General features: G+C 57.7%; 1 protein-coding gene across 1 annotated transcript; it reads right to left on the bottom strand.

Annotated features, from left to right (window-relative positions):
• Positions 1-1482: 1482 nt before the first annotated feature.
• MB (myoglobin) lies at positions 1483-10950 on the bottom strand. Its single transcript, XM_045826681.1, has 3 exons — positions 10774-10950; positions 5422-5644; positions 1483-2192 (listed from the first exon to the last, which is right to left on the bottom strand). The coding sequence occupies exons 1-3, from the start codon at positions 10866-10868 to the stop codon at positions 2046-2048; spliced, it is 465 nt and encodes a 154-aa protein (XP_045682637.1). The 5' UTR covers positions 10869-10950; the 3' UTR covers positions 1483-2045.
• Positions 10951-20820: the final 9870 nt, after the last annotated feature.

The following is a 20820-nucleotide window of genomic DNA, read 5'->3' as shown; positions in this document are numbered from 1 at the left end:
TTCAGTCGACTTATATGTGTTTTTAAACAGTGGCATTTCATGCACGTTGAAGGCATAAACTGAGAGTTTTTCTTTAACTTGCTCCGATCAACAAATCTTTGCTGAGTGAGTGTGAGCGAACGCCAAGCAGCCAGCACTTCTCCGAGGCCTGATCTCGTGCGGCCTCACTCGACGGGCGCAGGGGTCTCCCTGACCCCTGACCAGAGGGTTGGCCTGTCAGGGAAGGGCCGGCTTCCTCTTCCTCGACGTGGAACCCTGCCCACTCACCCTGCGCAGAAGTGCCCGGTGCCTGGGGTTCCGTGGAATCCCCACAAATGCAGAGACTATTTCTCTGGGCTCCAAGATCACACAGCGCCCCTTCCTGCCCTCCCCTCCCCTTCTCTCCCACCTTCTCAGATACCCTGGAATTCCCAAAGCCCGGTGCAGACGCAGGCCGGTGCAGAGGTGCACCCATGAATGTCGTCTGGTGCTGTGGCACAGCTGGAAGATGCACCTGCTGGGACTGGAGACATGTCTGCCTTCAGCTAGCGAACTGTTCAGCAACCATAGAGCTTGGTGTGGTCTGAGGTTCGGGGCAGTGGGGTGGGGCTCACTCCAGGGGGCTGGGCCCTGGGGTGGACATTGGAGGCCAGGAGGCACCTGGGTGCTTGCCCCGGGAGCCCCTGGAAACACCTGGGATCAAGGACTTGGGGCTTCCCAGAGCTGGTGCCCTGCGTCCCGGGTGCTGTTCAAGGCCCTTGAGGCTTGGACGCCCAGATGCACTCGGACCACCAGGCCCTTTTCCACGGCCCCTGTGCACGCTCCCCTCTCCGGCCTGCTCTCTGGCTGCCTCGGTCACATGCCAATCACGCCAATGTTTTATTCTGGGTCCTTGAAGTAATGCTTAGACACCCTGCCCGAGCGCTTGGCCTTTGTAGATATGGGTTTGTCTCTTGGCTTGTGTTTGCAAGTTACTCCCCTGTGTCTGTCCTTTCTCCATGGCCAGAAGGTCAGCACTTGTCCCTGGCTGGTCGCCTAGCTGTCTCCCCAGCTGCAGTCCCCCCCCACTCCGCACCACTCCTGCCTTCCAGGCCATCATTTGAACCCAAACTCTCGCCACTTCTAGCTGGTGTCCTTGGCATGTTACTTAGGTGGTTGCGACCACCTGACCGTCTTCCCCTGGTTCTGTCCCCGCTCCTGGCGCCGATCACTCCATGTGACAAAGGTCTGTTGACCTGCCCACTTTCCTCACCAGACGAGGCTCTGTCCCCCATTCCCAGTGCCCAGCATTGTCCCTGCCACAGAGCAGTGGCCTAAGGAAGGCAATTCCCTGACCTGGCTCCCCTCCTGCCCTCCACACCTCCTCCCTGCTTCCTCTTCTCCCCCCTCCTCCCCACAAGGCCCTCGGCAGTGTCCTGGATTCCATTGCCTGCCTTCCCGCCATGCCTCCCTTGACGTCCCCTTCACTTGCTCTCAGGGATGAAAAGCTCTGGGCAGAGGCTGTGAGGTTACAGAGTCTTTTATTAAAACCAAGTGAGTCACTCCATCAGCTGAGAAGGCACACTTCTGCTCCAGACACCCCGCGTCTCCTTTGGGCTGGGTATGGTGGCTCCCCGTGCCTCAGACCTCCTTCTCATCGCAAACACACGTTCTGCCATCCTCAAGGGGCAGGGAGGTGGGCCGGAGAATTATGGTGGCTGGGACTTAGCTTACAGCTTGGATGTGGGGTTAGAGGTGAGGGTGCAGGTGTGGGTCCATTTGGAGGTTGGGAGGAATTGGGTGGGGACTTAGGTGAGAGGAGATTTAAGTATGACCCACATTCTGCAGGCCACAGTGAGCGGAGGGCCACGCTCCTCCCTGTTCCCAAGGTGATGACCCTCCACAGGGAGCCCTGCCCCAGGCCTGTGAAGCCACCTTGACCATCCTGCTCCCCAGCCCCTCCCTTCTTCCGCCACCTCTCACACACAAAGCACTCAGAAGCAAACTCTACACAGCTATGTGAGCTTCAGGCCCCGCCCTCCTCTGCACCTGGGCCCAGGTGGGTGGGGGTGGGAGCTTTGGGGGGCTTAGCCCTGGAACCCCAGCTCCTTGTACTTGGCAGCGATGTCGTTCCGGAAAAGTTCCAAGGCCTTCTTCATGGCTCCCTGGGCATCGGCGCCGAAGTCCCCGGAGTGCTTGCTCTGCAGAACCTGGATGATGGCTTCGGAGATGAACTGCAGGGAGGGGCGAGAAGGGGCAGGTCACTGGGCCGGCACCTGCTGATGGGCAGGCCGGAATCAGTCACCGAGTGCCACCTCCTCTTTCTTCCAGGGCTGTTTATCGAGCACCCACTGTACTCTAGGCACTGCTGGGTGGTCTTCATAGTTTAACTCCTCTAATCCCCGTGACCCGAGAGACAGGGACAGGTGGGGAAACTGAGGCCCAACTCGCTACAGATGAGGAAAGGTTAAGCTGCGTGCCCAAGGTCCCGCAGCCAGGTGGGCCAGCTCACCCACTACCCTCCTCCCCTGGCGCTCAGGACAAGGGCCCCTGCACCCCAGCCAGGCGGGAGCTGGGGTGCCACCGCCAGGGGTGCAGGGAGGAAGAGCAATGCTCGCACCCATGATTTTACCCAGCATGTGCAGTCAGGAAGCCTAGACAGAAACGTGTATTTCTTCCCCTTGCATGTATGTGATTTTTGCATTGATGGCTTAGTGAGGCCATCGCTCTAAATAGTCTATGACGGTGCGGGGTGCAGGGCATCACGTTTTCTGCTGCAAGCACAGCCTTGGAGCTCAAAAACATGGGTGGGAGGGAAGCAGCGAGAGGAGGGGGAGAGGGACGGGGCGGCGCTCACCCCGGGAAGGTAACGTGGCACGTCGCCCTGACCACTGCCTCGTCTTTACGTGCGCACGTCCGCACCCGGAAGTGCAGGTGGGAAACCTACAGCGCGGGGCTGCTTTAGGTTGGTGGGTCTCTGGACGGAAAATGCTCCTGCGCTTTTTCAGCGGTTAATCAAGATTCAATGCCAGCCGCGGCGCTGGCCAGTGGGCCCAGTGGGGTCGTTGACAGAGGAGAGAGGCCCAGCGGAGGTCACGTGGCAAGGGGGCGGCAGAGCCGGAGCTTGCACCCGGGGGTTGTGGGCAGCCCACCACGGAGCCAGGTCAGAGACCGGCCGCAATGCGGTCGGGTTTTCCCGTTTTCTCAGGGCCCCGGGGGTGCAAGTGACTGAAGCAGGGGGAGAAGGACTGTGGGCTGAAGGAGACCCCAAGGGGCAGAACTCTCAGTAAAGACCACTCTGCTCAAAAGCCACAAACACCTACCTCCGGCCCTTGATTTGGGTTCATATATCAAGTTCACCTTTAATGTCACAGCTGCGACAAAATGAAGTGGGGGTACAGATGCCGTGGAGCAAACCCTGCCTTGGAGAACTTGGGGGACCCAAGTCCCAGGCTAGGCTCTGCCCTGGCCCACCCCCGGGCGTGACTTCACCTGTAAAATGGGGGCTTCGATGACCCCATCAAGCACCCCAAGCCAGCCTTTCCTGTCTGTGGCAGAGCCACTGGTGTCTAGAAAATCGTGGGATGGGGGAGCTGGACAAATGAGAAAAGACAGTCGCCCTTAGCCCCGGCACCCTCGGTGGCCCCCTCACTCCCAGGTGGGAAGGAGCTATTTTGTGTGAAGAGCAGGGAGGAGCACCTCAGTGAGGGGGCGTGTTCGGCGGGGGTGGGGGGGGCGGCTCTGTCCTGAATGCAGTACATGATGTGTTTCCCTCGGTCGATCCCTTGTCCACTCGCTGGTGGCGCTGCCCTGCCTACGTGGCTGTCTCTCTCAGCCTCGGTTTCCCTTTCCCAGAGAGGGGGGCGGTCACCCCAGTCACACTGTGAGCCCACCCCACGCCCCGGGGTTCAGCAGTGGGAGAGAGCCTGGCGCTGCCCTTGAGGAGCCCGGTCTGAGCCAGAAGGCAGCGGGGTGAAGAAATAAATCACGGCACAGCGGGGCAGAAACGATGCGGTAGGATGAGGACCGAGTGCCTCTGCTGGGGGCAGGGCCAGCGGGCTGGGAGCAGCTGCCTGCCTCCTGTGGAGGAGGTGGCTTCTGGGAGGAGCCTTGGGCGGTGCACAGGGATTTGCCCAGAGATGATGGGGAGGGCAGGGGCTGCAGCCAGCGCAGATCTCAGCTGGCAGGACTGCCCCTCACGTCCGTGATGCTGAGCGGGTTGGGCAGGCAGGACTGTGTGTGACTGGGTGGCGGGGGCCGGCAGGGGCTCAGGGAGGAGAGGCTGAAGAGGGTGGTGGTGCTCTTGATGGGGGACATTGTGTCACGGGGATTAGGAGCTTGGGCTCCAGAGCACCACAGGCCAAACTGGACCTCCTGGCTTATGAGTTGCGTGGCCTCAGGCAAGCTGCTTAATTTAGCTGAGCCCTCAGTTTCCAAATCTGTAACATGGGGATACAAAAGGTACCTGCCTGGGGCAGAGATTGCTGATTGCCTGCCTAACGGCCATTTTGTCCTTCTTCCCTGGTAACAGAAGGTTAATGTATTTGGAATGGCAATAGACTGCATTTCCCAGCTTCCCATGCAGATAGATGTGGTCTTATAAACACCGAACAATGAGGTGTATACAAAATTGTGGGATGAGATTTGGCTCCTTAAACTCCTTAAAAGAGAGCCTTCCTCTCTTCCTCCTGCTCCCTCTTTGGAGTATGGGCTAGATGGCTGGAGCTCTAGCAACCATCTTGGACTATGAGTCAACTTTGGAAAGCAGAACAGAGGGAATCCGTATCTCTAGGGCTCCCATTCCAGGCCTGGACTCCCTACCTCTGATCTTCTTTCGTGTCAAAGGAAAAGAAGACACTGAATGCAAGTCCTACCCTCTTTGGGGTAATTGGGAGAATTCCATGCAGCGAGCTGGACACATTCTACCACCATTACCCTTATCCTCTTCGCCGCCCCAGCCTGCCTGCCACTGCCTCCCACCCCCACACCTGAGCCCCAGCAGCTGCGCTCCGGCCACATGAGTCCCGTCTGTCTCAGACCCCCAGTGACACAGGGGCTGGGGTTCTGCAGGAATATAGACCTCATGTGAATCCCAGCTCTGCCATTTGCTACCTCTGTGACCCTGCACAAGCTACTCCACCTCTGTGTGCCTCAGTTTCCTCATCTGTCCAGTGGGTATGATAATAGTACCTACCTGTGGGGAGAATGCAGGTTGTACACCCAGTACCCACTCTCCCCTCCCTCCTTGGTAATGACATACTGACTTGGGAGAGAAATCCATGTGTCATCTCAGTGACCCCAGGAGGGGACAAAGCCCCCTTCACAGATGAGGAGACCGGAGCACAAAGAGCGGTGACATAGGTCACCCAGGAAGTTAGTGGCTGAGCTGGGACTTGAACCCCAACCCCCTCCCTTTGAGGCCTCCCCTGCCTCCCTCCTGCCGGCCCCTGGCCCTGCTCCCACCTCCAGGTACTTGACAGGGATCTTGTGCTTGGTGGCGTGCGATTGGGCCAGGGGCTTCAGCTCGGCCTCGTGCTGCCCCTTCTTCTTGAGGATGCCACCCAGGGCAGTGAGCACGGTGGCGCCATGCTTCTTCAGGTCCTCGGAGGCCTTCATCTCGTCCACCGACTTCAGGTTCTTGAACTTGTCAAACTTCTCCAGGGTCTCGGGGTGATCCTTAAAGAGACTGTGGGCACAAGGAGGGCTGTGGTCAGGCACGGGAGCGCGAGGTGGGGTCTGGAGCTGGCCAGACTTGAGTTCGAATCCGGACTCCCTCACTCCCCCGAGCTGTGTGACCTTGGGCCGTTCTCTTCGCCTGTCTGAGCCTCTGCTGTCTCGTGCGGGGGATGGGTCCCTGGTCCCTGCCTATGGAAGTGCTGTGTGGAGTGAGGTCATACACACTGAGTGCCACATAATAAGTGTTGCATAAATGCTTGCTATTTTTTAATTACTATTTTTTTAATTAAATTTATTGGGGTGACCTTGGTTGGTAAGATGGTGTAGGTTTCAGGTCTATTGCTATTTTTTATCATTGCTGTCTTCCTCACTGTTTGGTGAGAGGCAGGAAGGGAAGGCGTCACAGTGTCGCCCCCTGGCCTCACCCAGGTTTTCTCTAAGTCGGTTGGAGAGTAGATGTCTGAGCAGCACCAAGGGAGGAGCAGAGGTGGGGGCCGAAGGACCCTGGGCTTGTTGAGCACTGGCCCCATGCCCGGCCCCGTGCTAGGCTCTGTGTTTCCCTCGGGGCCGGGGCCGTCTTGTCCCCGTGTCACAGCGAGGGAGCAGCCGCTCCGAGGCGTGAGGTGCTAGTTCAGTATGACAGGGCTGGTGTGCGGAGGAGCCAGACGGGAATCGGGTCTGAGTGTGTGAAAATGCAGTCTGTGCCGGGGACCTTCTCTGCGTGTCCTGCCAGGGATCACTGGGGCTGCTTGGATACTCCTAGCTACGGGAGGCTCCCTACCCGCTGTGAGAGCCGTTCCACGCCAGAGCAGCTCTCAGGCTCAGAAAGCTCCACGTTATTTTGAGTCCAAGCCGGACTCCCTGCACCTCCCATGCCCCTCACAGTGCAGATGGCGGCAGGAGCTGCCAGCCAAAGGCCAGGCCCTCGCTCCTGCTGGGGCCCTGCGAGCTGGCCACAGAGGGTTCTGCCGTGATCCCGGGCCCGCACCTCCAGCCCGGGGCCTCAGTCTCCCCTGTGGGTGTCGGTTACAGGGGTCATCGCTGGCTCTGGGTGGGGGTGAATTTCCTCCGTTTCACTCATGGGCCAACGGAAGGCCACAGCGGTGGGTGACTAGCCCAGGGTTGCATGGCCAGTCGGTGGCAGAGCCAGATCCAAACCCAACAGCAGATGTGTCCATTACTCTCTCTCTCCCTGGGATGCACTCTGGATGTTTGCAGGAGCAGCCCTGTCTGTCCAGGCTTTCTCCCCTCCTGTCTGATGGCTTCAGTTCCTTGATAGGTTCCTCTTTTGTAGCTTTCTGGTTCTGCGACACCCTTGAACCTGACTGTGGAGACACTCCAGTGTGCACCGGTATCTTCCAGCACACACCTGTACCCACGTGCACGCACATGCGGACGTGCACGCACAGCATGCACCACACAGCACGGACAGAGAGTACGCCTCCCCACCCCCAGGAGCTATTCTGCCCGCGGCAACCCCCAACCCCCACCCTGTTGTCTTTCCCAGAAAGCTCGGGGCTGTCCACAGCTGTGGCCAATGTCACCACCTCACCCCGGGGCCCAGGCCAAGCCTTGTGTGTCACTGACAGCTCATCTCTGGCACCTTTCACCCAAGGGTCCCTACATAGCTCCTGGCTATTATTATCTGGCGACAGTGATCCTGGAACTCCCGCCTGACAGAAGCAAGGCCGGGCACCCATGGGTGGAAGCCCGACGCCAGGGCAGTGGAAGGAGACTGTTGGGGGCAGAACGCGGGGCTGAGGACCTGGGGCCCAAAGGGGCCAGAGATCTCAGACACTCCGGGAGCCCCCCCAAAGTCCCGGAGAAGGAACATGGGACTGAGAGTTCCAGAGGCTGAGTTCTGGCCCCAATGCACTGTGGGACTTGAAAGAAGCCGCTCAACCTCTCTGAGTCTTGGTCGACCCACCTGTCAGCCATGGTTGGTCTCGCTGATTTCTCAGCCAGCAAACTCTAAGGCCTGACGCCCGCCTCACCCTCTACTCTAAGCCCCTGTCAGCCACAGAGGGAGCCCAGGTTTACTTGGAACAGTTCAGGAGCATGCATCTGACCGGGGCCCCCCAGAATGTTCAGGCACCTCGCAGCCACCTCCCTCCCTCGGCCTCAAGTCCCGCAGCTGCAGCTCCACCCAGAGCAGCCACAGCAGGCTGTGCCCAGACTTGCCTGACAGCAGCACCCCCAAAGTGAGCTGACATAGCCCCTCGCCCTGAGGAAATGGGTGGGGCCACCTTCTCCAGTGTTTCAGAAACGTCCCCTGGCCTGGTGTTTTCATCTTCACATCTGTCCGTGGCCTGCCTTGTCCATCACAGGCCCGCAGGCAAGTCAGAGAGAAGGGAGGGCCGCTCCCAGCTGCCTGCTGAACTGACCCAGGTCGGATGCCCCCCGCCCCCGCCAGAAGATGGAGGTCTCTCTCGGGGCTGCAGAACTCCCGCTCTGCTCCAGAGCCAAAGGGCCACAGCAGGGATGGGAACTCCTCACTAATGCGCCCAGGCGGGGGGCCAGGACAGCGGAGCGGGGCAGGGGCCAGACGTGCTGGAGCCACGCTGCCTGGACTGCAGTTCCGGCTGTGTGACTTCAGACAAGTTACTTAACCTCTCTGTTAAAAACAATGTATACCTCAGAAAGTTGTTGTGAGGCTTAAGTGGGTTAGTATGTGTGAAATACTTAACACAGTGCCCAGCAACCAGTGCGTACCGGTTGAATATTTGCTGTCCTTCCTCCTCCTCATTTTTGCCCCCACCATCTCCTCCACCCTCGTCACCATCCTCCTCCTCATCATCACCATCACCCCCACCTGCATCGTCCCCATCACTGCCTCTGGCACAGCAGCAGTATGATTGTCAGGGTCAGGAATTGGCGGTTCCGCCCGTGGCTGCCATTGGCTGTCTCGGGCTCCCGGGCCATGTTTGCTCCCTGCGAGGAGAACTGGGGCCACCGGCCGTGGCTCTCAAATCTTTCATGACTTCAAAATCCTCTGCTCCAGCGCAAAGAGGAACAAAGCAGGGGAAATGTGGGCCAGAGACGGGAAGGCAGGGCCCGGAGCTCCCTCAGCAGCCCCCTTCATCCCGAACCCCCACTCCCGGAACCAGAGTCTTCCAACGCCCTTCCAGCTTCTGCATTCTAGAACTTTACGACCAGCCTTCAGCCTTTTATTAACAGACTCGGCTGGACTGCGGCGCCCTCTTTTATGATCAGAGGCACAGGAGAAGTGACCCTTCCAGGTTCATTGTCTGGAGCAGAACCAAGAGGCCAGGTCACACGGGGACGTTGGCAGGCCTAGGGGTAAGCCTCCTCTCCCCTCCCCCTCCCCCACCCCAAACACTGGGAGGCAGGGCCAGCTGTCATGGTCTCTGCATGTCCTGCAGCCCAAGATGTGATAGGGCATCAGGCCCTCTGGAGCTTTAAGGGGCCACCAGCCTTAGACGTGACATCTTGTCCCTGGCATCTGGCCCGTGGCAGGACTCTCTGATCCACCCTGGGAAGGGAGAACGCACTCCCTCAAGCTTCCTTCAAGGCATCCAGTTGCTGCCTTGGGGCTGGCGGCCCCGGGTCACCTTGGGAGGACTCCTGCCCTGCAGCCTGGCCTCCCACCTGACTACCCTGCCTCCCCTCCAGGAGCAGGGGGACCACGGACGTGGAGAAGGCCAGGGCAGGTGGGCAGGAAGGATCTCAGGGACCACAGCCAAATCCCCTTTGCTCTACCAAAAGGGAAATAGGACCCAGAAAGGACTGGTGACTTGTCCAAGGTCACATGGCAAACTGGTGGCTGAAGGGTTGATGTCAACTTGGCAGGGGGAGCCTTTTGTCCAGGGGGAACCTGCAGACGGGACCTGCTGCAGCCCCAGCAGCCAGACAACAGAGACAGGAGGAGAAGGATGTGAGAAATAACCCTGAGTTGCGTCAGCAGAGAACTCCCTCTCCTGTCCTTCCTCTGGCGCTCCTGGTGCGAGCCGCCAAGGGCGCCAGCTCCCGGTAGCGGAGCTTCCAGGGCCCACCGTTCTCCCCGGCGTGGGAGCTGGAGATGGGGAAGCCTGGGGCCAGACTGCAAGGGCCCCTGAGTGGAGAGGGGACCCTGCCCTGGCTCAGAAAGGAGACGTTCACCTGTAAATTAAAGCACAGAGGACAATCCGTTCGCTCATGGCAACCCCGCGGCCCCTTCCTCCTGGTGCAGGAATGTTGATTTACACCACACTGGGTGTTTGACCTGGGCCATCCCGGAGCAGGGGACAAGGGGCCAGATGACATGGGGAGTGGATCACCGTTTGGGGCAGAGGGCCATGGGAAGATGAGATTCTGTGCACAGGCCACCAGCCACCCTCTATTACAAAACTTGGGCTCCCTCCCCCCTGTGGTTTATTCTGGAACCCCTCGCTGTAGAAGACAAGACAGGTTTGGAGACCACAGCGCCCTGAGCTCCCAGAATCAGACATGCTCCATGTCACCTGTCTTCTAATTATAACACTTTAAAGGTCCCCGGGCTGGGCCTTGTCCACAACAGTTCCTAACTTCTTCAGAGCTCTACGTGCCGGGAGCTGTGCCGGGCCCCTGACCTGCACCATCTCATTTCACTCTCCCTTCTACTCTGTCATTAGCAGATGTCAGCATCTCCCCGCCTGCGCAGGGGGAGAGATCAAGGCTCAGAGAGGTTGAGGACCTTCCCTTGGCTCACACAGCTGCTCAGTGCAAAGCCGGGTCTAGAGCTACAGTCTCATCTGGAAGGCCGGACCTTGGCTGTGATACTTTATACACTTTAATGGACTTGTGACTCTGGGGACATCTGTCCCCTCTCAGGTCCTTGCTGTCCTCATCCAATAAGTGAGGCAGCTGGATGAGATCTCTCAGGGCCGTCGTTAACTCTGACCATCTACAGTTCCCCTTGGGGGGGCTCTAGGCATTCAGGTTTGCCCATCGAGCATCTCACGGGTGTGAGATGCACCCCCTCTCCTTTTCTGATTCTAATCCCTGGCAATTAGTAAGAACAAGGGAGAACCAAATGGGTGTTTTCACGAGCCCGGTAAGAGAGCCAACTGGTCAACCCCAGGACCACCGTTCCGTTTTGCTGTCATACATCCTTGGTCTTTGGGAGGCAGGTGACAGGGCAATGGAATCGCTTCCTTTTACCTGATGAGGACCTCTTGCCCGTGGCCTGGGATGTCAGTCTCCACCTTCCCCCAGATATTCAGCACGGCCTGCCACTCCCCATCGCTGAGCCCCATGGCGTCGTCTGAAGAAGACAGAAAGAGCAGGTGCGGGCTGACTGAGTGTCCCGGCCCTGACAGCTGGGGTCTGAGGCCGCCTGGCCCCGAAGGGCTTTTATACCTTCCCCGATCTGGACACAGATCACTTGACAGCTTGCTTACTGCCCCCCCTCCCACCCCCGCCTTCTCAGAGGGGTCTAATCTTTTTCTTTCTCTAGCCCTTACATGGAAGCTATTTTGGGGCAGGTGCCATTGTAGGGCGGTAGGACAACTCAGGCCACTTGGGGGCGGGGGTGGTTGTGCGTGCGGACAGAGCAGGGAGGAGGCTGGGCCGCTGTCTGGACTCTCGGCAGCCAGCAGAAAGGGCACCACCAAGGCCGACGCCAGCAGCCTGAAACCCAACTCTCTCTGCCGTCAGCGACCCGGAGAGGAGCCATCCTGTCTCTAAGCTCAGGCAGCAGGGGCCCAGGCCAGCCCTGGGGCAATCCTGGCCCATACCGGCCTCCCTGTCCACACTCTTCCCACTTTGCCAGAGTGCCCCTCGCCCAGCCAGAAGTGGCAGGAAGTGGCCTGGAGGGTTTTATTACACTCATGACCGGCAAACCCAAGCAAATCCATGACCTCTTGGAGTCTGGCTTTTTCTCACTCCACCCAGAAAACTGGCTTCCTGGCCTTGCTCAAATTTTTCCCTCTGAAAAGTTTTGCTTGACGTACTCCCTCTAGGCACCTCCATGTTATCTGTCTGTGGTCCTTTCGTATCGCTCACCCCCCTGCATCGGATTTCTTCATTTCCATTTGGGCTCCTCCGTTAGTACTCGGAGACTGTGCTGGGTACCAGACCCTACTCTGTGCACTTTACTTCCAGTGACTCATCATGATGGATATTGACATCATCCCCGTTTCACTGAGGGGAAGTTAGCAAAACTTGCCACGGTCACACAGCTCGTCAGTGGAGCTAGAATTTGAACCCGGGAACAGAGCCCCGGAGCACCTTACTTTGATGTTCAAGTGGGCGAGGGCTCTGTTTTATTCATCTGTGTATCTCTTGGACCTCACACAGCATCTCGTACCACTCTTGGATTGAAAAAGTGTTTGTTGAATAAAAAGATGGGTGGCCTTGCAAGGAAGGCCAGTGAAGACGACTGGCTCCTGGGCGTATTCAGTCCATCCATCGTCATCCATCATCTGTCCTTCCGTGATCCGTCCTTCCACCTACTCACCCATCCACTCATCCATCCTTCATCCCTCACCTGTCCACTGACCCATCAGTTCATTTATCTGCCTTCCATCTGCCCACCCACTCAGTGGTTACAGAGTACCAACCGTGTGTCAGAAACGGTTCCATGTGCGGAGGACAACAAAATCAAATAAAGCACACCTCTGTGTTCAAGAAACACCCAGTGTCCTTGGGGAGACAAGGAAGAGGCATGAAATCACGGTACAGTTTGTCTAGTGCTAGGATCAGGGCGTGCACAAGCCCTTGCGTCCATGGACACAGGCTTTCACCGTTTGCAAAGTGCACCCGTGGGCGGGGGTGCCCCGAATCTCCACAGTGGCCCTGTGAGGTAGCGAGCATCACCCCATTCTGCAGCTGCAGACAACGAGGCTCAGGAAGAATGAGCAAGCATATGCCGACTGCCCCGGGTCAGTGCTGGACATATCCGTTATGACTACCCTACGTGTATAGCGCTTTCTAAAAGTGACTGTCCTGCCCCAGCCCCTGCCGAGGGGCAGGCATAGCGGTCATGTTCTTCCTGCAACTTCCTGCCTGACTCAGCTGTTTGGACTGGAGCTGGCACCTGGCCTGGGGCCACCAAGTCAGGGCTCTGCCCCACAGCCAAGGTCTATTAACTGCGTCCATCAGGTCCCCTCTGTGAAATGTGAACAGGGACACCGGGAAAGACTTGACTGGGCGGTAGGACATGCAGCGTCAAAGAGAGGCAGTTTCGTGACCAGCACTGAGTTAAGAACCCCGCACCTGCAGCCGCTCCCTGCAACCTTGGGTCTGGAACGCCCTCCGCGCTGGCCTGTTACCTCCACGCCGGGCCCAGTTACCACTGGAGGATTACCGGGAGCTGCTGCGTGTTGTGTGACTCCTCACTCCGGTGTATCCTTTCAATGAGCCATTTTGTTTATTGAGTCAGCTGGTTCCTACGACCAGAAGAGTCAGGCGCCCGACCCTGACGGTGTGCTCAGAGGTCACGCATGAGTCTTCGCCCGGGACGCCGAGCTGGGTGGCCTGCAGGAGCTCTCCAGCTTCAGCAGTGGAAGTTGCAGTAGCAAAATGAGAAGCTAAAACTGCCATAGGGACTTTCCAGGGAGCTATCACTCATTCACTTGTTCATTTGTTTGTTCATTTGTTCGTTCATTCATTCATTCATTCAAAAGCCAGGAACTCAGGGCCCGCTCTGTGCCAGGCCCAGGATCAAAAGGAAAGGCGGCTCTGAGGGGGTCTGCTCGGACCCTCCGCAGCTTCAGCCCTTGCTTCTGGTCACTTGCCGGAGGGTGAGCCCAGCTGGGTGGCGGGGCAGGACAGGGCAGGGCCGATTAGTACCCCACCTGGCTGTCGGGGGGCAAGATTTGGAGGTTGGTAAGCGGCAGAGCTGAAGACCGAACTCGAATCGACAGCTTTCCTCCCGTCTCCAGCCCCTGAGCTGTCTGGGGACAGCCTGGGCATTTAAAATCTCATCAACTCATTAGCGATGCTAAAGTGTTTAATATGAAGCTGTCAGCCCTTGGCAGGCACCCGCATTAACGGGCACACGCATGGAAACCTGTGGCTTTGAAGTGGATGAACCCTCTGAGTTTTCCCATTTAAGCTAACAGGCAGGCACCGACATCTGTTTGCACTTACACATCTCTACAACAGAACAGGCGTTGCCCCACGGTTGCCATGGCTACCTGGAGTCGCCAGCTCTGTTTGGGGGCTATAATTATCCTCTGACAGCCTTCAAGTGGCCAGAGCAGGGAAGCTGGAGGCGGAGGAAGTAGGAAAGCTGAGCTGCCTTTGCGCGCACGGCCTTCCGCAGCCTTGCACGCTCATGTCACACACGTACACGCACAGGTGGGTTAGTCTGACACCCAGTGGGGCAAATGGATCCCACCAGCTCAGACCCCCCTTCTCTTTTTCTGTCTCATGGCACAGACTCCCCTGAATGTGAAACTCTGAGAGTGGCAGGATCATCCTCAGGCCTGCAAATTCGGGAGTCTCGAGACCCCCGAGTTAGAAGTCGAGAGTGCCACAGTCTTCACCGTTCACCACTCTGGATACTTGGGTTCTAGATTCCAGAACCACAGAAAGGTAGAGCTCGAGAAGTCTGGATTTATAGGGCCACGGTGTTCTGGAGCTTACGGGGGCCTTCCACGGCATCTCGCCCAAGTTTCCACTAAGGGCAGCATCTTCCTGTACATCCTCATGGAGCAGCGGCTGGAATGCTCCCAGGAGCCGTGAGCTCACTACCTGCAGCTTTAGAGTCTGCTTTAGACTGAACTGAAATATGCCTTCTTGTCCTGCTCACTCCCTGGTCCCGGCTCTGCTGGCCCCTGGGGATGTGGAGGACCGGCCGGGCCCCTCTCACGAGGGAAGCTGCAGCTTCACCTAAGCCTTTCCTCGTCCAGACTCAACACCCCCGGGACTCCGGCTGAACGCCCGCCCCTGGTGACACGAGCCAGGGGCCTGCCTGGTGGGCAAAGACCGGTTCTGCACTCTTCAGTGTCTGGCGCCTCTCGCCTCTTGTCACAAACACACACAGAGAGAACTTCCCAGCAAGGGGCTTCCACACCCGCCACACAGGTCTGAGTCCCTGGGGGGCTGTGCACCAGGCCCCTCTCTTTCCAGGGACACAGTCCAGCCCAGATGGCCTGGGAATGGCTGGCCCTCGGGCCTCCATCAGCTCCCCACAGTGGAGGCAATTATGCTTTAAGATTCTAAGGGGAACCAATGATGGAAAGAATAACACTGGCTCTTCAAAGCCAGAGGTCCCCTCAACCTTGACCACTTCCTTTCCTCCTCCTCCTCCTCCCCGGGAGCCACCCCTTTGGAGGCAGCCCAGCTCAGCTTGCTCCTTCCTGGCAGGGTCTGCCCTCCTGGACCCGAGCCAGGCCGGACTCGGAGCAGGGCTGGGCCTGGAGCCTGCAGCACCCGCCCGAGGCCCTCCGTGGGGCGGTGGGACTCCTGGCTCGCCCCAGACCCCACTCGGGCCCACCACCCACTCCTCCCAGCCCCTGGCAGGCACGTACTGACCAGGTCTCCCCTTCTCCCCAGCTGTCCTCCTGAGCCTCCAGCCCGGCAGCAGGGCTGGGGGTGGGGAGAGGTGTCTTATAGCAGCCGGGAGAGGCACAGGGAACTAAAAATACAGTTCCCCAGAAGACTCCTCCTCTCCCTGGAGGCCCCGAGGGGCTTATTGGAGGGGGGCTGGTGGGGACACAGGATCCCAATAATATTCTGGTTAACAGGTGTAGCCTGGGGACACTGCCTCCCGCCACCCCCCCTTTTCCTCCCAGCCTTGGAATGGTTCCTCCAGCTCCACCTTGCACCTGTCACCTGGATGGGGCCCAGCCCCACCTCCACAGCGCCCCCATGTCCCCTCTCCCTCCCTTCCTGGCCCGTTCCAGCTCCCCTTCCTGGAATCTGCCCCTGCCCCCACCTCCACCCCCTTCCCAGCAGGTGTCCCCGCTTCCCCCTCTGGGCTCCAACACAGGTGCAATCTTCTGGCCTTTCTCTGCTTTGGGGTGCAGCCCCCCAGTGCCACCCTGTGAGCCTCCTTAGAAGCAGAAATGAAAAGGCCACAGACACCCACGGCATTCACTGCACCCCAGGGGCACTGCCCTTCCTAGCAGCCCCTTTCGATAGACATTTTTAGAAGCCCCATGGGACACAGGAGGAGAATGAGTCACAGAGAGGTTAAGTAACTTGCCGGATGTCCCACAGCTAGGAAATGCCTCACCTGAAATTCGAACCCAGGCAGAGTTTGTGCTTCACTACTAGAAACTGGTCTAACTTAGGGATCCTTCCTCTTCCGCCTCTCATTTTTATGACCGCAGCCAGCAAAGGGCAGAGTCAGCAAGCTCTCTGAATGCTTATTCTGAACTGAGTGGTCCAGGGTCTTGGCTTCCTGGGGGTAAAGGCAAAGACAATTGGAAGGTTGACCAACGGGAGGCCGTGCTGCCATCTAGTGGAGACAAAGAGAAACGTTTCTACCTCTGGCTCCGCCCCTTCCTCCTTCCCAGGCTCGCTGGCCCACACCCTCCCGGCCAGGTAGGGGATCGTTTTCACCTGTATATTCATGGTATCGTCCAGAGACGTTTTTGCAAATTATAAAAAAGTGAACGAGCCATGATCCTTGCTCTCAAAGGACTCCAAGTCGAGTGGGAACCGCACCCCCCCTCCCCGCAAAGCGGTTGGTTACACGCCCGAGATTTGAGGGCTGTGGGAGGGTGAGCCGGCAACCGAGGTCTACGGGAAGAGGACCTGGTGCAGGGGGGCAATCGGCCGGATCTAAAAGTGTGGGGGAGCATTCGCAGGGCCTTCTAAGCAGAGGTGACAAACAGTGTGTGAAATAGCCGGAAAGGTGCAGGGGACACGTGGGGACAGGGGTGCTATGGGAGGTGAGACCTCCTGGGAAGGTCCTCCTGGACCAGAACCCGTTCTAGGAGCTGTGCTGGGGCCTGGGTCACCAAGGCGAGCACCGCGCAGTCCCTGAGCTTTAGGAGTGAGGGAGGGAGGTGTGTGTACGCAGATGCTGGCAGCGCTTTGTGACGGGGTTAAACGCTCTGGAACCAGACATTGGATTAGATACCTGGCTCCCCACGTGCTACTTTTGTGATGCAGGGAAAGTACTGCACCTTTCCAGGGCTTGGGTCTTTCTCTCTGGAAAAGGGCAGCTTGGAAAATAATTACCCGTCTATCTCAAATGTGGCCGTGAGGATTAGAAGAGGGGGTGCGTGTACAGGACCCAGCGTGGTGCCTGGCACAGTGAGTGCTCTGCAGCTGCTCACTGCGATACAAGGTGCAAAGGAGTCATAAAGGAGGAAATGATTAGTTCCACCAAGGAACATGTCACCAGCAGGCACTGCCTGAACAGGAGCTTGAGAGATCAATAAGGGTTTGTCAGGAACAAAGCGAGGAAAGGATATTCCAAACACAAGGACCAAAACGTTTAAGAATGTGGAAGTTGGTGTGTTAGGACTAGTTTAGTTGTGGGTGATAGAAAAATCCAAACAACATGGCTTCCACAGGAGAATATTTATTTCTCTTCCATATAGAGGTCCAGAGGTAGTGGTCCAGGGCTGGTCCGGTACCCACAAGGTCAGGGACCCAGCCTCAACCGACTTTAGTGCTCTGGCGTATTGCACACACGGCCTTCAACTCTTAACCCAAGATAGCTTGGGTTAAGCTATCTTGGCTCTAGAGCTCCAGCCATCGTGCCATTCTTCCAACCAGCAGGAAGGCAAGAAGAGTAAAGAAGGTCATGCCCTCTATCTTTAGGGACACTTTGGGCAGTTGTAAGCAATACTTCCTCTCAGGGCATATCTCATGGTCACACCTCTTTCCAAGGGTGGCTGGGAAATCACTGTTTATTGCCACATGGCCATATCTCCAGAGAAAAACTGGGAGTTCTAAACAAAACAGAACAAAAACAGACTCTTAGATCCAGACAGCAGATGATGGTTGCAAGAGTGGAAGAGGGTGGGAGGAGGGTGAAATGGGTAAAGGGTGTCAGTTATATGGTGACGGATGGAAACGAGATTTTTGGTGGTGAGTATGCTGTAGTGTATACAGATATCGAATTGAAATGCTACAGACCTAAAACTTATATAATGTTATTGACCAATGTGATCTTAATAAAAATAAATAAATTCAAAAAAATAAATTAAAACTGAAAAGAGAGGGAAGTCCCATTACTTAGAAGGAAGGGGGAAGACAGTAGACTCAGTGTAAAGCAGAAATTTCAGCCACCGGAGTTGAGGAAAGCACGATCCGTGCAGCGAAGCACTCCTAGTCCGGTGCTTCCATGGCGGACGGAGCGGCGGAGGGAGCGGTGGGAGACGCGGCCAGAGAAGCGGGCTGTGGCCGACCACGGCGAGCGGCGGGAACCTCGGGGGGTAAGGGTCCCAGGACTCGCGGAGGGGTTTCAAGCAGGGACGCCGCGTTCTGGTTGGCTGTCCTAGATCCACCGCCCTAGGTGCAGAGGGGACTGCGTAACGGAGGGGACACGTCTGGGGGCGGGAGAGATCCCCACCCGATGGTTTATTATACACATTTTCATGCACGCAGCAACGCTGGGAGTTGTGCAGCGAACGCCACATACCCGCACCCCTTAAACTCTACCATGGACATTTTGATAGCATTATCACATTTCTACCCATCCTCCATGCAACTGTTGATGTTTACGTTTCGATGTGGCATTTCACAGGACATTGTGGACTCTGACCAGTTCCCCCTAAATACCTCAGTGTGCATTTTTAATTGAAGTGTCAAATTTCCATCTGATGCAATGCACGTACTTGACCAATTCATGCACCTGCGTAAGCAAAACCTCCTATCAGGATACAGAACGTTATCCTCAACCCAGGAAGTTCCCATGTGCCCCTTCTGGCTCAACCCCCACCCTCACCACCTCTCAGAGGCAACCTCTGCCCAGGTGTTTTGTTCTGTTGGGGGGAGGGAGACCTCTAAGAGCTGCTGTGGTGCCCACATCTGGGGTGGGGGCAGGGCAGAGGGCGAAGAGGAGGAGGAGGGGGCTCTGCAGGGGAGGCTGGGGAGAGGGGAGTGCGCGCTGGCTGAGGATGGTGGCGCCATGTTCGAAGGCGGGAGGGGACACGTCTCCCTTGGGACAGAAGCACCTGGAGTGTGTGCAGGACCTCTGCCTGGCAGGCGCAAAGACACGCATGTGTCCCGGAGGCTTGCACCGTCCTCTGGCAAGGTGGCCAGGGGAGTGGTGGCATTTCTCCAGCTTTGACACCCTCCTCAGCCCAGCCCTAGTGCTCACAGGGCCCCTGCCACCAGCAGAAGGGCCACGCCCCCCGCGGTCCCAAGGAAGGCCACACCCCTGCTTTCTCCAAGGTAGCTGCGTGGGAGCCTAGATGGCGCAGGGTGTGGGTACCTCTGGTGTGCAGGGCACAGAGTGGAGCCCCATCCCTAGGGGGAGCAGGGAGGGCAGCGTCCACCTGGCCCCCCCGCCCCCTCCCCTCTCCTTGAATCTTCTTTCAGTACCCGCAGGTGAGTGTCCTTCCCTGTCCCTGCACCACCACCCCATCCTCCCTCCCCAGGTCTTGCCTGCCAAAAGCCCCTCCAGGGAGGAGGCCAGCAACTCCGCGCTCCCTGGGAGGGGCCAGCAGGAGCAGAGACACGAGGGGCAGCAGGGACCTGCAGCCAGGCTGCAGCTGGGCTTCCTCTCGTCCTCCTCCCATCGCCGTGGCGCAGGGGAATTTCATCCTCAAAACCCATCTGGTCCACAGGAGAGGCTCCCAGTCTTTGCATTAGTGGGACTGGGAGCTATTCCTCGGAGAGGAATGCGCTGACCCGATTCTCCCAAGAGAGCACTGGCCCGCACGCAGAGTTGAGGCACAGAACACCTGGGATTTATCTGGCGGTTTGGAGAAGCCTCCATTTACCCCGTGTCCGCACAGGGCCAGAGGCTGGGTTAGTGTAGAGGGAGCAGCAGAGGTCACCTGGGAAGGCAGGTTGAGAAGAAGAGAAGGACCCTGGAGAGTGCCCCACCCTGAGAACTGGGGAGGGGAAGAGGAGGTGGAGAAGGAAACCCCTGAGGACCTGGGGAACCCCGAGAAACCCTCAGGAGCACAGTGACTATGGGGAGTCCTGAGCCACCATCTGGAGCACAGTGACAGCGCTGCTGGCATTTGGAGGTCGGGGGGAGGGAGCCAAGCAGAAGGTGAGGGTAAATGCTAAGGACTCCTTCCTGCGTTTCAGGCATGGGTGAGGGCTGAAGCGCAAACACGTGTGTTCGTATACGAGGTAAAGCACTAGCTGCTGCGACAAACAGTCCCCCAAATCTTGGGTGGCTCACTAGTTCTTACCGGTGGCTTCGCAGGTTTGGTTCCCATGTACCTCACAGTCCAATGCAGGCCAGGGGCAGGGCCCTGCTCCACTCAGTGATTCAGGGACCCAGCTCTGTCCCCAAGGACTTCAAAGACACCTGGGGTCTCTGCGTACTCAGCAGGCACACTGAGGCAAGAGGAGAGGGAAATGTGTGTGAATGAAACATTTTATAATCTCCTGGACAGGTGAGAAAGAGGACCTGGGAATAAAACGTTCACACGTATGATGTCTTTAGGTCCCACAGAGCACCTAGTACATGTTCCGTGTTGGTTGTACCTATTCAGGTGGTCATTCCCCAGGTGAGTTCATCTGGGGGCGGGGACAGGCGATCACTCCCGTGGGTCCGGGTCTGTGATGATTCTAAAGGCATCGTCAAAAATGGGCCTTTGGAACGGGGACTTGGAAGACAGAGAGTTAGGGCCACAAGAATGTACACGAAATATTCACGAAAACCCGCACAGATCAGTTTGGCCGGGTCAGAGGTATGTGTGACCCATGCTGGTCATGGATGAGGTTGAAACACGGATCAGGAATGACTCTGAACTTAAGAATTTTGGCAGCTCTCCAGGAAGCCCTGAGGACTGGCTGTGGCTGTGGCTGTGGCCGGGGTAGGGTTGAGGGAGGGGTTTCCTGGCCATCTGGGATGGATCCGCAGGGTCAGTTAAAATTAGTCTCCATGGTCCAGCATTGAGAAGCCAAGGAAAACAGATGGGCCAGCTCATGCGGCCACCAGTGTTTGCTTCTCTGGAGACTCCCGGACATCCTCTTTTGGAACAGGGGGGTTGGGGGGAATCTCAGAATGGGAGCCTGGCTGTCCCAGGATTTCTGCTCCTGGCTGTGGGAACAGCCCTTTAGGTTCTGACTTTGGCAGCTGGAGTGGGGTGAGGGCAGTGTGGCCCAACTCCTCCG

The sequence above is a fragment of the Phyllostomus hastatus genome, unplaced genomic scaffold (genome assembly GCF_019186645.2).
Source record: "Phyllostomus hastatus isolate PE091 unplaced genomic scaffold, TTU_PhHast_1.1 phas_scaffold_755, whole genome shotgun sequence".
Classification (NCBI taxonomy): Eukaryota; Metazoa; Chordata; class Mammalia; order Chiroptera; family Phyllostomidae; genus Phyllostomus; species Phyllostomus hastatus.
This window is presented reverse-complemented; position numbering and strand designations above follow the sequence as displayed.

What these genes read in the sequence shown, in the direction of transcription:
- MB (XM_045826681.1), bottom strand. Translation starts at nt 10,868, where the DNA reads ATGGGGCTCAGCGATGGGGAGTGGCAGGCCGTGCTGAATATCTGGGGG. An exon ending in GGGCAAGAGGTCCTCATCAG is followed by an intron (nt 5,645 to 10,773) that starts GTAAAAGGAAGC and finishes TTGTGCCCACAG; the next exon opens with TCTCTTTAAGGATCACCCCG. An exon ending in TCCCTGTCAAGTACCTGGAG is followed by an intron (nt 2,193 to 5,421) that starts GTGGGAGCAGGG and finishes CCCTCCCTGCAG; the next exon opens with TTCATCTCCGAAGCCATCAT.